The 17,439-nt window shown below is 30.2% G+C and overlaps 1 protein-coding gene across 6 annotated transcripts in view; it reads right to left on the reverse strand.

Moving 5' to 3' along the window:
* LOC122521219 (spermatogenesis-associated protein 13) overlaps nt 1–17,439 on the reverse strand; it is an 85,517-nt gene that overhangs the window by 16,019 nt on the left and 52,059 nt on the right. For all 6 annotated transcript variants that reach the window (XM_043641749.1, XM_043641748.1, XM_043641753.1 and 3 more), the window contains one exon: nt 2,758–2,884. In XM_043641749.1, the coding sequence (XP_043497684.1) occupies nt 2,758–2,884 (127 nt within the window). The remainder of the gene's footprint in view (nt 1–2,757; nt 2,885–17,439) is intronic.

Consider the following 17,439-nt stretch of genomic DNA (forward strand, 5'->3'; position numbering starts at 1 on the left):
CACATTATGTTTCACCCTTTGAATAGGAACGAATACGACGTTAGCGTAGTTGAAAACGATTCACACGTATCATCCGAGGAGTGTCGACGTTGTGACGACAGCTCGTTACTGTTTCTCCTTCCCATACACCTATTCTCTATACAGGTTGGTTCACATTAAATATTACAATCTGTTTTCTCAGTAATTATAATAATAAAGACATTTATTTCATATTTGAATTAATTAAATAGGGCATTACTGGTTATATATCTTTTAGCGTGCAACAAATTTCTTTTCAAGTGACTTTTAATTCGGGTAAATAGAATCCTTTTGAATGTTTTAGTATCAATTTTTTTGTTCTATTTTTTTTTTTTGTTTTATTTTTATTATTATTATTATATTTTTCTCTTTTTTTTTATATTATTTATTTAATTATCGAGTCAAAATTATTTGGATATTTTGATTAGTTTCTGAACAAAGTTTGTAACATTTTATTTGACCCACCCTCTATATACACGTCTTGGTTTCTTTCTATGTATATATATGTATATATGAAACGTCAAACGTCAAAGTTCCATCCAAGAAAAAATTGAGTATTCCAACGTAATTAAAGAGGTCAAAGTCTTGACTTTGAAAAAAATTGCAACTTTTCTCATCCCTCTTTTTCTTTGACATGAATCAATGAAGGTTTCCTATAAAAGTTACAAAGCTTCTTCCTTCACGAGAAAGAAATTTTGGCAGGATACCAAAAGTCGAGATGGTCGACGGTATAATTTCCTCGAAATTACCAGGACTAGTTGCTATCCAACTTTTCGTATATTTTTCCTGGCTCACTTCCGTTCGAACTTTTTTTTATTTTTTTATTATTTTATGTTGAACGAAAATATTTTTTTTCCTTTCTTCTTCTTCTTCTTCTTCTTCTTATTTTTCTAATACTTTCAAAACTATACGCTATATGATCAATCAAATATAATTCATTCTATAATTGGTTAAAAAATCAAAGGTACGTTCTCAATTAATTCCCCCTTTTGCATTGAAAATTTTATTGGAAATAATTTATCTTGTAAATTAATCAAAATAATATTGATCAATGAAATTCCAATTAGTTTAAATTATATTTGTTACGTTAGAATTCAAGAATAGACATACGTACGAGGATTGAAGATGGAAGATTAGTATGCTTGTGGTTTGCTTAATTAAATTTTGGAATGCTTCACATAACTTCTCTCTCTCTCTCTCCCTCTCTCTCTCCCTCTTTGTGTCGCGCAGTAGTAAGTTTGTGGATTTATCAGACACAAGGCTTATAGGAAATGCACAGTAGATGTATGTGTATGATAAGTAGAGTTGAAAGTGTATTTTCCTAAATATATGTATTAGTTTAAATCTTGTATTAACTACTATCCGAAGATTCTCATTAGGATTAATTGTCTTGAAAGGGGAGATTAAATGCTCAAGAGTAGAAATTAATTGATTCGAATTGTTAATTTTCTAATTAAAATAAATCCTTTTATAGTGATTTAACAAGATTAATTTTTATTTTCATGAAATATAATGAAATTTAATTCAATATAAAAAGAAGTAGTAATTAATCATTTATTTAAGTAATTATTCGTCCTTCATACTTTATATATATACATACATATGTATATACAATTTAATAATAATTTGTTTTTTATAAATAACTTTTGATAAATTATGTATATATAGTGTGAGATATATAACTTGATTATTACCTTGATTAACTTTTAAATTGTATATTAAACCAATAATTATATAGTATAAAGAGGGGTGGTAAAATGTGATGTATATGATTTCTTTATAAGCGGAAATATTTATAGAACGTTTGAAAGTCAATTATATTGTGTTTTTAATAGAATGACCTACTTTTTTAATAGCAGTTCGAAAAAGTATTAATTTGCAAATAAAAAAAGTATTAAACAACGTTTGTCCTGAAAGTTAATTATTAATCCAATATTAACGAACGTTTCATTCGCATAAGACAGCTTTGAATGATTAATTATATACAATTTATGTATTAAATTAATTTCGTTTATTCTCGTGTCGATTGATTCGATTGTATTATTTATTCCAACCGATCAGTTATTAAATACATTCTGTAACGTTATCTTTCTTCCCGATTATTTATTAAACAATTCAATTCAATCGTTTATAATATATCAGTATGACGTAGGTAGTTGATAATATTTTATACAAAAATCTTGATAAAAAAATCACTCAAGTTTGTGGATATAGTCAAAGGTATATATACATACATATTATACATATATATATAGTTAAAGTTTTAAAGAGTGACTCGCAAAAGTTTCTCTCGAAATACGAGTAATGTATGTTTGTTCACTACTTTTGCGAACAAACATCGTTCGCTATGCTCGTAATTATTCGCGTAGGATACGTAATTACATCAAACCTACATAGTTCGCAACGTTCCATTTTATCATTTAAAAACAATTCTTGCTCGCGAGATCTCATTACCGTAAATCGAGAGAAAATAAAAGACAAGATAATAAAAAAAATAAAAGAAAAAGAAAACACAATAATAATTCAATCAAAAATGAGGAGAAAGAAAGATAATAAAAAAAAAAAAAAGAAAAACCAGTTTCCAACTTGTTTTTAGTATTCGAGACGATTAAAAGGGACGATTCGTTTCTGGTATCGATTTCAATCATATTCTCTCTCTCTTTTCGAAAGATAAATTTTCGATTGATCGAACTCGTCAAGCTGAACAATGAAAAAGTCGAGAAATTAAAAAATACTCACGGAAACGGGAGCAGTGTGAGGCGTGGCAACATCCTGTGTGGAATGAGCACCACTTGGTTTTGGGCTTGATCGTTGAGAATCCTGTCCACGTTGCCATGATCCTGCTTTGCTGCTTGTTGCATTATTGCTTTAACAATATAAACAAAGGACTTTCGTTATTATTTCATTCATTTACTCTAAACAACAATTTTATATATTTTACAATCAATTATCAATTAAGAAAAATGAAACATTTTATAATCATAATCATTTGAAGCTGATATTCATGATATTCATCAATAATTTTAAATTTTCATAAATATTTTAAAGAAATATTTAGTATTTATAATATTGTGTGTAATATAAATGTTTCTATATTTTTATATACACATTTGTAAAAATAATAATTTGTTTATATTAACAGTAATATGTAACACTGTTAAAAAGCACAAAAATGATAATAAGAAATAAGATAATAATATACAATTGAATATCTCGCGAATTGAAATGAAATGAATCAAGTCTACGATTACTTGAACAATTTTCAAACTTATTTTTATCATTTATCGAGAAATTCCGTGCTCGTTTGTAGAATAAGTTATAGAATTTCCTGGTATAGTGATTACTATATAAAATACTTTAACCGAGACGACTAATAGCGTAAACGAGATACTGAGAAATGACACTACGATTTATTAATAAATCGTATAACTTCTAGTGATAAATGATAAATTAATTTACGATGACGAATTTGTAAGAACAAAGCTTAACGTATCTTATTGATAATTAACGGATACCAAAATTATCATTAGGAGAAGACGTATCGTAGCTTTAGCTATTCAAATTGTTACCTTTACCTAATCGTGTCTCAATTCTATTAAATTAGAGGAATGTTAAACTGTGGTTAGAGTAATGAAACGTTATCGAATTAATTTCTCGTGTTCAAATTCCATTTGCGTTAGAAACTTTCATGAAAAAAAAAAAAAAAAGAAAACAAAAGGAGGAACGATCAGTAATTTCTCACCCTAAAATCTACAAATTTCTAAGAAAATTTACAATTTCTCTACAATTTTCAATTGTAAAGGACAAAAATAAAATCGAATAATATAATAATAGCGGAGAGAGAGAGAGAGATAAGAAAATTGATATTATTTTCTAGAACAATATTTATATAATAAATTGCTATTTATTGATTCAAGGTAAGATAATATTTTTAAACAATTTTTTAAAAATAGATTATCAGTATTTAATAATAATGCATCGAATGTATCCTTGACGCAAATCCTTCGATGCAAATAATGATACAACCTTGCTATTATTAATACTTATAATACTGATCATCTATTTAAAACATTGATTAATTGTTTTATAAAATATTATTCATTGCCGGATAAATAAAAGTGTCTTATTTTTTTGTCTTCTTTTCTAATTATATTATTTTATGAATAATTTCAATTAGATCTTTACAATTGTGGTTTTGAAATGGATTCATGTTTTTGATCGTTTTACAGTAACTACGCAGGAAGTGGAATAAAATCGATAATCTTTGTAGTAACTGGCTCGTGACCCAGGCACCACTTCAGACAGCAGCTCGTCCTTCACTCGAGCTTCCCTTTCCTTCTCACGCAAGCCGCATAAAAAATGCATCATTATCGACCAGTATATTACTCTTTACTGTCTATGAGGCAAAAAATTGAAAGTCATTTTTGTCGTAATTTTTAATACTTCATTTTAAAGTCATATTATACGTGCAAGTATCTACTAGTTTTTAAGATTCCTTTTTTTTCGTGAATAAATTTTTACACCCTAATTTAATAATAATAATTATTATTATTACAATCAATATATATAGTTTTTTTCTCTTTTTTCTCTTTTCACAAGAAATATAGAGAATGTATATTTATGAAAATATGTTTTAAAAGCACATATACAGATTGCATTTAACATTTATCGTGACAAGTATTTTTACACGGGCAACACGTTCATTGAATTTCTTCTATTTGAGAGAATGTCAAATGGAATTAGAAAAAAAAAGAAATCCCGTGCTTTGGATCATATTGACAAGTCATGCCAATACGATCGAAAGCACATACAAATGCATAAACATGGTAGTAGATTGGTACGCATATACATCCGGAAATATCCGATGTTTTCCTGCAACTTGCCGTAGAATCTGAACGTTATTGACTTGGGTTAACACCACAGGGGACTCTGAAAATATTTAACTGTTACCACCTGCTATTTGAATTCTACATTTTCTAGCTCTATGTATAATACAATCAATGGGGTTTACCTACAACACCAATTTTCTTTTGTAATGATAACAAAAAATAGAAAAAAATAACCAGGAAAGAATTGTGCGAGTGGCCTTCACGCGTGATAGAAGTTAAACTCGTATTATTATGTGTAAAATAATCAATTGATTTATATATACAATGAGTGTTCCTTAAAATCGTATACCGTTATGTTTGAAAACTATTGATACAGCGTATTTTAAGAAGAAGAAAATTTAGAAAGAAATACATTAGTATGAGTATCTTTATTACATATTTAATGATTTTAACTTTGAAAACTTTATTTATTACAAGTGAAAATTAAATACGAAAATAATCTACAGGAAACGCCCGTACCTTTAAATCAATTGGTATAACTGGGGGGGAATATTACGCTTTTTCATGTCTAACAATTGGTCATTCTCTGTTTTTATTATTATTAAAATTTGTTTTAGTATCAGAATTGGTTTATATACCTATTAAAGTAAGAATAATACAAAGTACATTTGTTTAAATATGACATATCTGTTAATATACTTCGAATATTAAACAATTTCGAATTGATATTTAATTAGATGAAAATTTTAGATTCGAAATCACCATTGATCAATAAACGTTAAAAAAAGTGCATTTCACTTAAAACAGTCGTAAATATTAATAAAATACATTAGAACATTTGATATACCTTAGATGATTGTTAATTAATCGAAAGAACGTTTATTGTAATTTAAAATCACGGAGTATAAATTTCTACGTACCTTCCTCTCCGAAATCCACTGTTAGACTGGCTCATTGTCCTCTATGAAAGTTATTTTATTGAATTTTATTTATATGACTTTCGAAAGACTACATATGTATGTATAACGAAAATGATATTCGTAATAAATAAAATTTATTCTTTTGAAAGTCATACAAACAACAATCAATAAAAGTATTTCAATTGACTTTCATAGATGACAACGAGCCAGTCTAACGAGGGATTTCGAAGTGAACGGTAACTCGAGCTTATACTCTGTGCTTTTAAATTACAATATACATTTCTTTCGATTAATTAACAATCATTTAAGATATATCGATACATTTTTTTCACATCTTTACTGATCCTTCCATAAATAAACGTATCTCGTAATAATTATCCATTAACTTACATATGTTACACACATACACACACTAACAATAAAACTTACGATAATTTCGTTTAATTGTCGATTCACTGTTGGTTCTATCTCACTCTCACACTCTCCCTGTTTTTTTTATATCGTTTCATAAAATTTCATCGTTATCGTTGCCTATACAATTTCATTGAAAAAAAAAAAAAAATAACAAATATTAACATACAATACAATTTTGACGAAGTATTACATTAAAATATTCAAATCTATATATTCATTTTTATCTATTAACAATAACATTTAGGTTTAATTTTATTCCTACGGTTTCTCTATAATCTTTTAAACTTTATTCTGACCTTTTTGAGAAAGTACAAGTTAATGAATTTAATGTTCTAAGAAGGTATTATTTGATTCGTGTGTCATAATTTGAGTAGAATTATTTTCTATCGAAGAATACAAAGATATACATATGTATATGTATGAGAATAAAACAATTTATGTATTTATTTACTTGTTGGCGTAACACGGTTTCATGTCTCACGTCTTTGAATTTGTCATATTGTAAGCAAACGTTTGTCTTGTTTGCGCTTAATAGCGATCTAGGATTACTCTTTGAACGGCTGATTATCACGTCTAGGCTTGATCATTATCTTTAATCGCTGGGATATGAGACAAGCTGCGAGTTCGGTTTAACATTCCGAGTATATAATACGTAACACGTTAAACTAGCTCTATCTAAGAAGACTTTCTCGAATAAGACTCAATGATATTCTGTTTGTATGTATTTGTGTATGTGTGTGTGTGTGTGTTTCAAAAGGTAATACTTTCCCTCTTTATAAATATCCAATTTAAATTCAGGATTAAGAAAGCACGAATCCTAAATCTTGATTATTTATTTATCAGATACACCTCATTCGGCAGAGATTATCAAGGAATTTATTTTAATAAGAAATTACGTTTCATTTCTCTGACATTTTCTTTTCTTTTCTTTTCTTTTCCATTGAGAAATAAAAAAAAAAAAAAGAACAAGAATAAAAAGAAAATGTAATAAAGTATTAGATTTATTCGCGGCTGTTTGTAGAAATAAAAAAAAAAAACAGAAAAAAAGCAAATTCTGATCATCGTATTTCAATTAGGATTTTAAAATAACTTACGGGATCTATATCGATCGATCAAATAGAATTTCCAGTTTTATCAAAAGCTCTACGAGCCTTGCAGAATTTACAGAATGACGATGAACGGTCGTTAGAACCAAAGATCGATTTATTTGCGCCAACAGCCCTATATAATCTAGCTAAGTATATACACATATATAATATATACATACATACATACATACATACATACACCTATGTAGATACTTTCGTATGAGTTAGCTATACAATATATGTTCATATAACACCTATGTTAAAGCGTTTCTTGCATGGTACCTCTTCCTCCTCCTCCTTCTTCTCTTCCTCCCCCCTTCCCACCTTCTTCTTGAGAATCTACTCCTCGTTTCTTCTCTTTCTACCTGAAGGAAATCGATACAACCCCACGCAACCACGTGTGACCCCTTCTCTACCTATTGAATTTCAATTTCGCGATATTCCTATCTAATTAATACGATCCTTTCGCCATACAACACTTGTATGTATGTATATGTGTATGTGTGTATATATAAATATGCATATATTTATCGCGATCCCGCATACCGATTTTTCGTTTTTATTTTGTTCTCTCTCTCTCTCTCTCTCTTTCTCTCTCGGTTATTTTGTATTTTATTTATTATTGTTCCACGATCAGGAAATATGATTCCAAAAAGATACACACACACACATAGCATGATATACTATTAAATCTATTAAATTTGAGGAAATGAACCTAAGTCTAGGATGAAGTTTGAATATTTTGTTTAATTCCGGAAATATTGATAATATTTTAAAACGCTTCGAAGATTAATAGGAAAAAAATATGATCTGAGCTCCATAAAAAATAAAATCTATCCCGTAAGATCAGTATATTTCTTTTTATTGTTTTTCTTTCTTTTTTTTCTATTTTCCAATATATTCCGTAGAGAATAAAAACCTTGACAGGTTGGTTGTACGATCTGAGAAGAAAATTTACGAAGCGTATAACGTTTTTATATGTGTGAGTATAACATATATGTGTATGTGTGTGTGTGTATGAGTTCATTTGTGTGACATCCAATAGGATTTCATTCACAGTCTTAAATAAAACGAAGATGCTTTACCACCCGTGAAATGAAAGAAAAGATTTCTTTTTCTTTTCCTTTTTTTTCCCTTCTCCGCCCATTTTTTCTTTCGGAGATTCTATCAAACCGACTGACTGGTTTTTACCGAATCTGACCAATAAGTCATTCGTAAAAAGTTATTTATCGATCATGGCCGTTAGTATACACTAAATATATGGTAAAACACGTATAGAAAAGCTGTTAATTTTGGATCAGTGTTTTTCCATTATCTTTGGTCAGTATTTTGTGAAATAATTTTGTTGGTCAAATTATTTATTTTGTTAATATCAAAATTGATTAGTATTTTAAATAGATAGTCAATATTTATAATAAAATATCAGTATGTACCTATATAAGTATTATTAATATATCGATCATCTTTTTTCAAATACATCGACAAATTATTAATTATATTAAAAACAAATTTATATTATATTTTATTTTACAAAATATTGTACAGATAAATATAGCAGTGATTTAAGAAATTGGAAGCTGCTACGTGGACGAATATTAAAAAAAAAAAAAAAAAAAAAAAAAAAATGATAGAAGTACGTGACACTTTTCTAAGGTAAGATAAAAAAATTGTCTCCGGTGTAAAATCATTCATTCTTCCCGTGCAATCAAACGTTTTTCATTTTACAGATATCCACTTTTCCTTTGAACATACCGATTTTGATCTTCTCTATGCGTTGAAGATTTTATTCTCATCTCTCTATTTTCTTTTCTCTTCTTTTCATTCTTATCGTTAGTAATATCACAATCCCGAAGTATTCTCATATTCTTTGTTACCATTTTTAGTAAGCCATTAGAATTGTAAATGACTTGAAATATGATAACCCGTGAGATAAGTCTCAAGGAGCTTTAATGTTAACAACCTGTCTTGAAACGTGTCCCCTATTTGCGGTTTTATGAAAATATACATACATTTCATGTGGAATCCTTGACTTTTAAATATTTTTCACGACCGGTATAATACGCGCAGAAAATATATTCTACGTATAATATTCGTATCTACGATATAATCCTTTTTGTATGAATTCATTACACTCTCTTAACGTGTATAATCTAAAAGTAAATATATTAACGCGTTATTAAAACAACAAATTTTATAATATTTCAATAAATTTGTTAATTCTAATTTTTATTTTCAAATGAACATTACAGTAGATTTGTCGATCCAATATATGTCGATATGCTAGCGATGAATTTAATGAAACAATGGTTCAACAAATGTCCTCGATGAAAATTTGAATATTTATCGATGACAAATGTTCTGATAAATTGATCGACGATTGATAACGATCTCAAATATCCCTTTTTCAATATAATTGAAAATAATGTAACCACCCTCTCCCCTCCTCTCCTCCTCCTCCTCCCCACACGAAATCCAGCAGCGTTGAGAATTATTTAACATAAGGTTGCTATTACTAATAAAAAAAATTCGAACATTAATTTTAAACTAATTCAATATATTATTTATTTGAACGTGAATATGAGTTTCTATTTCTCCATTATCGATTCGTTTTATCGATACGTTGTTAAAGCACCGGAGACAATAGAAGTAAATGAAGGCAAATTTCTAAGTAAGTGAAGAAGAGAGTGATAGATGGATAGAGAATTCGTAAAGTTCATAGTTAGCCCTGAATATTCGACGAACCGAAGATATCTTTCACGTGTTCAATTCCCAGACTACAACTTTATCGGTTTCGCAGAACTTCCTAATGGTTTTACGAGATCGAGTTTAGCAGCTAAAGCGGATCAACGAGGTTCGAGTCGAATCGTATCGAATCGAATCGAGTTGGTGGTTCGTGGCGAGGACACGAATTCTACACATCTACCATCTACCACCTAGCCACCCCCCCACTACACCCCACACCTCACTGCACCTTCCCTTTATTTCTCTTTCTCTGTCTATCACTCTGTCAAATTTTCGAATAAGAGAACGAGAGTTTCATGATCTTCCATGAGAATGGTTGGTAGTTGTGTGTGTGTGTGTACATATACATACAGAAAGATAGTTAGAACGAATCGGTGATTCGCAAGAGATTCCGTAGTGATTTCAGATGAACGTGAGAATAGGACAGTGGGTTCAGTCGTTTTCCGAGGGCAACACGTTCGCACGATGTATAAGAGGATTCTGGGAGGAGTACAGGAATTCAAAGTCAACGTGCCAGGAGATTCTTCATCGCATTCTTGACTTTCTTCCACATTTCAATTTTTTCATTTTTATTATTGTTAATTTTCATAAGATAACGATTTTTTGATTTTACTAATATAAAAAATGATTAATATATACAATTTTCGTCTCTTATTTATCTATTATATATATTTATCGAAGAATACAAAAAATTAATTACCTTTTTCTTCAACAACTTCATTTTAAAATACAGTTTTTCGATAGGGATGCAAATAAAGGAAATCAGGAAAGGGGAAGGGAGAGAGGGTAAAGAAAAAAGAAAGGAAAAGAAACAAACAAGAAGAAAAGGGAGGGGGAAATAAAAAAAAGAAAAAACCTCGAGAAAGGGAGAACGTTTAAGAGAGCCTTGTTTTTCGGTGAATCGACGATGAAAATCGGTCACGTTAAATCCTTCGTGAACAAAAAGGAACAATCTCCTTTGTTCAGGCTGGTACAAGCAGTGACGACGCTCGAGTGACACTTCAGAAACGAACGTCAAAAGTGCTTTTCCTCTTTTTCCTCCTGGATCGACTATATAGGCATTAATTTCAATTCTTTGACCTCGACCTCGTAGCACATTGATATTTGAGTTCTGTCTCTTTTTTCTCTCTCTTTCTTTCTCTTTACAAATTGACGAGGAGTAATAAAGAACGAGATAAAAGATAGAAATGAAAGTAGGAGAGAGAGAGAGAGAGAGAGAGAGAGAAGGAGGGGTTGGTGGTAGTGGTGGTGGTGGTGGAGGAGGAGAAAGGAAATGTTAGTTCTTTCGTAAAATTGGTCTTTTTATGAAGAAATATTGGATCGTGAAAAGGTAAGCCTGATGAAAGGTTCTCAAAAAAAACCCCTAAAAATGAAATGACAGAGGATAGAGAAAAATAATGTCGTGTTTTAATGATTGTAAAGAAGTAAAGAAGAAGAAAATGAGGAAAAATAAAAACGTCATATTTAATGTGACTCAACAAGTGTTCCTCTCTCTCTCTCTTTTTGCGATCGAACAATTAACACAAATTATTTCTTCTTTTCCCCGTCAAATTTTGCATAGAAGAAATTTTGTCGTAAATTCCCCCCCCCCCAAAAAAAGAAAAAGAACTATCGATGCAATTAAAAATAAGAAAAATTCAACAGGTGTACCCGTCGAAAACAAACAGTGTCTTATTCATTTTCTTTTGTTTTCCTGTCGCGTAAAATATGTTTAAAAAAAAAAAAAAGAAAGAAAAATAAATTAACACAAAGATATTTGGAAGATGAAAAACATTCGAAAGAAATCGTATTGTAAAGATTCTTTTCTTATCTATTCCCGAACCGCACAGCTTGGATTAAATTTCCGGAAAAAGGGGCAGGTGGTGAGCGTCGAAAGGACTCGAAACACCAAGGAACACCACCACCACGTGCTATCGTGAAAAGGATCCATCGGGGTAAGGAACGAAGAAATAATAATCGACAAAAAGATTTAAAGGAACGAACTGGAGAGTTTGTTGAGAGAGTGTGTATGTGTGTGTGTGTGTGTGTCCGAGAGAGAAAGAGAGAAAATAAGTGGCAGGTAAGAGCAGATGTTAATGCTGGCCACGCGACAGCTGTTTCCACATTATACTTATTCCTGGTCTAGTTTTCTTCTAGTTTCTTCAAAATTTACAGAAGGTAGAAAAGATCTTTGGTTTCAAAGATTTCCTATTTTTTGATCTCTCTCTCTCTCTGTTCCGTTTTTTCTTTTTGAAAAACGTTCTAACCATATGTCAAAATTTTATAGAAACATCGAGTGAGAACATTTGACAGGATACCTAGAAATGTGAATAAGTGAATAAACAGCACGAGCGACTACGAATTGGCAGGTAAGGTAAATATATTTGAAATTTATGTTGATATTTATTTTAAAGTATGTAGTATAAAATGATTAGTTGAAATATTTTCTAAAAATAATACTCATCGTTTTGTTAGATTTTTTTTTGCAAAAAACATTATCAAATTTTAGGCTTACGATTTTATTTCATTTTATTTTTCTATACCACATTCTCTCTCTCTCTCTCTCTTTCTATTAATATTTATTAAAAATATTGCAAAATAAAAACGACAATAAAATGAAAATAATATATCCGAATGGAAATGAAGTTAAGACCTTTTCCATTTGATTATTTCAAATGAAAAATCTCTTCGAAGAAATATCGTATCGAATTTCTTATCCAATCAAATGTCAACTTTGTCGCAAAACTTATTTCCAATTTGAATTGTCAATTTTGCTTAATTGGCAAAAGAAAATTTCAAAAATAACTTTGACAAATATCGTAGACAATCGAAGGATAAAATATTTCGAGTGAGAATCACTGAGAAGACATCAGCACCAGTACCAGCAGTACCAGCACGGATACTCCTTTCCTTGGGAAGGAAAAAAAAGAAAAAATAAGAGATAAAAAAGGAGGAATAAACGAAGAGGAAGAGGAAGACGACCAGGACGACGAGGATGAGGATGAGGAGGGGGAGGAGGATGAGGATAAGATCGAAGAAGGACCAGTAGCGCAGGTATTTGCGCAGCTTGGTTAGCTGCGCAGTCGCGTGCCGACTTATTTTTTTTTTCCCTCCTTCCTTCCTTTCTTTCTTTCTTTCTTTTTATCTTTCTTACAGAACCCAAATTGATCTTTTTCCTTTTGGTTTTTGTTCACCCTTCAGGATCGTGAACGTTTCAGAAATCGATCCAGATGCAAAAGGTTCTTCGAAATTTTCAAGCTGGCAGCTGCCACGCGGATACTCCAGCTGACATCCATATGAACGAACGTTGGTGAAGCGATTTGATGCTCTCGTACTTGTTGCCTTCCTTCTCTCTCTCTCTATATATATATGTATATCTCACTCACTCTCTTGTTGATTTTGTGTCGTTGTTCCCTCGAGTACAACAATCAGCACAAGTTGGAAGTTTACATGGCAGCAGCCGGTACTCGTCGTTTATGAATATTCACGTTGACTCGAGTTGACAGCACCAATGGCCAACGTCCGAGCAACGATTATTTTTTCTCTCTCTCTCTCTCTCTCTTATTCTAGCTGTTGAAACTCATCGAATCGATGGAAATTGCCAATTCACGCACACAGCAGCCCGCCAGCCAGCTAGCAACTTGAATTAGCTGGCACGATGGAAATAACGCTAACTCGATCACATCTCGAACGTGATTATCTTTTTTATCTATTTATTTTCTTCTTATTTATCTTTTTTCTCTTTTGTTTGTAAGTGTGAATTAAAGTAACACAACTTTTCAATATAACGTAACTTTGCAATCCCACGATTAAGGATCCGCATAATTTTGTATTTTTTATTTCTTTTTTTGTTTATCTTATTTATTTTATCGTAGTAAAATTATTTGTTTTTTTTTTCTTATACTATTAATATATGTATATATTATATATTATATATTACGATAATTATTGTATTTTATTTTAATGAATAAATTTTCGACGTCACTTCGAACAGAATTTCTTTTTTCTTTCAACGGGAAATTACATAATTTTTTTCTTTTCTTTTCTTTTTATATAACGGTAACGTATTCTATGTAAAAAATAAAAGTGAAATTTACATCTACAAATTTTTCATACCAAACCGGAATAAAAATAATTGGATTATTAAGGGTTCGGGATAAATTTAAAGTTTATAAGGAGCTCTTTCTATCGTATTTTTGAATGAATTTATCTCATTGTTTTCAAATTTCTTTGAACGTTATTTACTTGCATGAAAAATTGAATAATTCATAAGTTTATTCTTCGAAGGAGAGATTCTCTCTCTCTCTCTCTTTATTCGTGATGTCGTCCACGAATTTAAATCTTATTTTCTAGAAAATAAATTATACCGTTAATATTGTTCTACACCTCATTAGGTAGCAGGAACGAATGTTAACTAGAACGTGCAATCTAAAATTGAAATTCTAAAATGAGAAATTATCGTTACGAATGCTCAATTATTTAATTACGTTCAGAATAATTACAATTTCAATCGTGCTAGTTGTTAGTTCGTTAATATTATTAGATTGTCAGAATGATCAAGTTAAATTGATTAATCATTCGTTGTAATGAATGAATTTTCGTTTAAATCGAAAAAAAAAAAAAAGAAAAAGAGAAAGAAAAAAAAGTACACGTAAGAGATTTTAAAAGATAAGATAAGAAGACAAGAAATGAAAATAAAGTATTTCCTTGGTAAAAAGGAAAATAATGTATTTTCGTCGCACGCGACAAAGCTTTTTATTTTTATACCCAATGTAACCGTATACACACATACATAGATATATATCTATTTATGTTTCCTACGTTAGAGAAACGTAAGAAACTTACCTACCACTACTTGCCGCTCTATTAGAAGTCTCCAATTTATTTTATTCACGATTTATCCTTTTTACCCTACCTACGCAAACTTTTCAGCTTCGTTAAGATGCACGTTTCGTAGTAACATTAATCCTTTGAATTACGAATAGGTATAATCGTTATTCACTGACGAAATTTACAACTTCTTTTTTTTTCGTGATATCTTTCCTCCCTCTCTTTCTTTTTTCTTCTTCCTCTTCTTCTTTTTCTTTATTCAATTAAAAAGCACGAAAATTACCATCACGTATACTTTCACAAAATGTTGTTGACCTCCTTTTAAATACCTAACTTTTTTTTTTTTTTTTGTTAATTATTATTTGCATGGTATTACGTAGGTACTTTGTAATATTTTTCACTCGAGACTCGATTATTCTTTTTTCTTGATTTATTTATTTATTTATTTATTTATTTCCTACCAGTTGACAATTCGAAAGTCATCGATTTTCATGAGAAACGAGAAAGCAAGCCGTCAGTGAACTTCCTTGACCGTTAGGATGCATGTTGTATATCGATCTCTTTGGTGCTCCACTTGCAGTTTGAATTATGTAAGTTTATTGGTAGGCCAAGGATCGATTGTGCGGCTTACTGCAGACACCAGCAGACACGTACTAACTTTGTATGTATTATATTATGTAGCAGATTAGATATATGCGCGTTAATATGTAATCATATGATTAATCGAATGATTTTCGAATTTTATCGTAAACGATGTTACAAAATGATATTAATTTTTTTTATTTTAATAAATAGATAATATTATGAATATATATTTGAGAGGGTGGATTGGAATAGTTTTTAACTTCAACTGAGAACAATTATTTTTGCAAATAAAAGTGAGTTTGATCGAAAACAAAAGGCTCAAAAACTTATCAACCCACCTACGTATATAAATGAAATTCGTTTATTATATATAATTCTGACAAAACATGGTGTCACAATTATAACAGTGTTCTTATTATAATATGATAATTTTATAACACAGTTTCTATATATACAATCAAAATATTTATGTAATATGTTTATATTATATAATACCACAAATGAAATAGTATAATTATTATATATAGCAATGGTATATCGATTTAGAATAAACAAAAAAAATGTATAATTTATATATTAACCTTTTAAACTCGATTCATGTTATTATTATTATTAATTATATAATTTTTCAATTTGAAAATAACGAAGATAATAATAATAACCAAAAAAATATGTTACAATACCGAACGATCGTTTTTCTTCCCTCAAAGGTTACATACCAGTTCAAAGGGTTAATAAATAATTATAATTAAATGAAAATAATTACACACACACACACATACATACATATATATCAATTTATTGAAATTGAAAAATAAAACAAAGGGAAGGAAAGATGTTACAAAAGAAATCAGTGACAAATGATCGCGTTACAAATTCGAGTTGGTAAAACGTAGAGAAGGTTCCTTCTCTGCGTTACGACTTCCTGATAAAGTCGACGGTGCCATTTCCCTCTTAGGACGAATTAACGATGCAAATGCAATTCGTGGTAGTGTACGGTGAACGTACTCGCGGCACTTGCATACTAGCGCGAACAACAGCACCAGCACGATGCTCGTATGCGTTTCTCTGATCGTTACGACAATGTAACAACCGACCGAAGGGAAAGGGGTGGTGGTGTGGGTGTGGGTGTGAGTGTAGGGAAGGGAAGGGAAAGGGGAGGGGGAGAATGCGGTTAAACGTGCGTAGGTGGAACTATGTTTCTACGTGGAACCCGTGCACGTAATTGTGTGACTAATTAGTTGAGCTTTCCGTTTAGTCAATCAAATTATCTATCCCGTAATCGATCTTTTCATTAGATTACAATTGTTTCTCCAAAAATTCATTCCCAAATTTTCTCCCAATTTGTGGACGTTAACATCTATTCGTGAATTTTTTTTTATTTTTTTTTTATTTTAATTTTAATGTTTTATCGAGTAAGTACAATAATTTGTAGAATATACAAATGTTGTTTCGGAGGATCGTTCGATATGGCTGATTTAATGAAATATTGTTTTTCATTTTGCAATATTTCAAATTAATCATCTAACAGGTTCAATTTTCACGAGGATAAGGAGAGAAAAGTAGACAGAGAATATTCATCGGCTTAATGAGAAGATATACTTCTCTTTCTCTCTCAGAGATACGCGTTTCCAGACGCTTATTAAGGACTATTAAATTTTCTAAATTATAGCCGTGAGATATTTTACAACCTAGGTCATATAATTGAGAATTTAAATTGTACCATCGATGGATGGGTAATCACTTTAATCGATAATATTTCGTGACTTGAAATTTCAATCATTTTTCTTTTCTATTTTTTTTTTTTTTTCGGTAATGATATATAATAGAAAAAAAGGAAATGATAGAAGTTAGAAAATGATATCGAAAGGTAAAGAGAAATAGAAAGAGAATTCGGAAGAGAAAATAAATTCTACGGGGATTCTCCTTTTACTTCGTCTTTGTAACTACTAATTTCAACCGTACGAATTTACCTCAAGAAACTTTAATATCACCTGCACGAAGTTGAGTATCTCGAGTATCGAATCAGCTCAT

This window comes from Polistes fuscatus, unplaced genomic scaffold, assembly GCF_010416935.1.
Source record: "Polistes fuscatus isolate 324 unplaced genomic scaffold, CU_Pfus_HIC Scaffold4, whole genome shotgun sequence".
Lineage (NCBI taxonomy): Eukaryota > Metazoa > Arthropoda > Insecta > Hymenoptera > Vespidae > Polistes > Polistes fuscatus.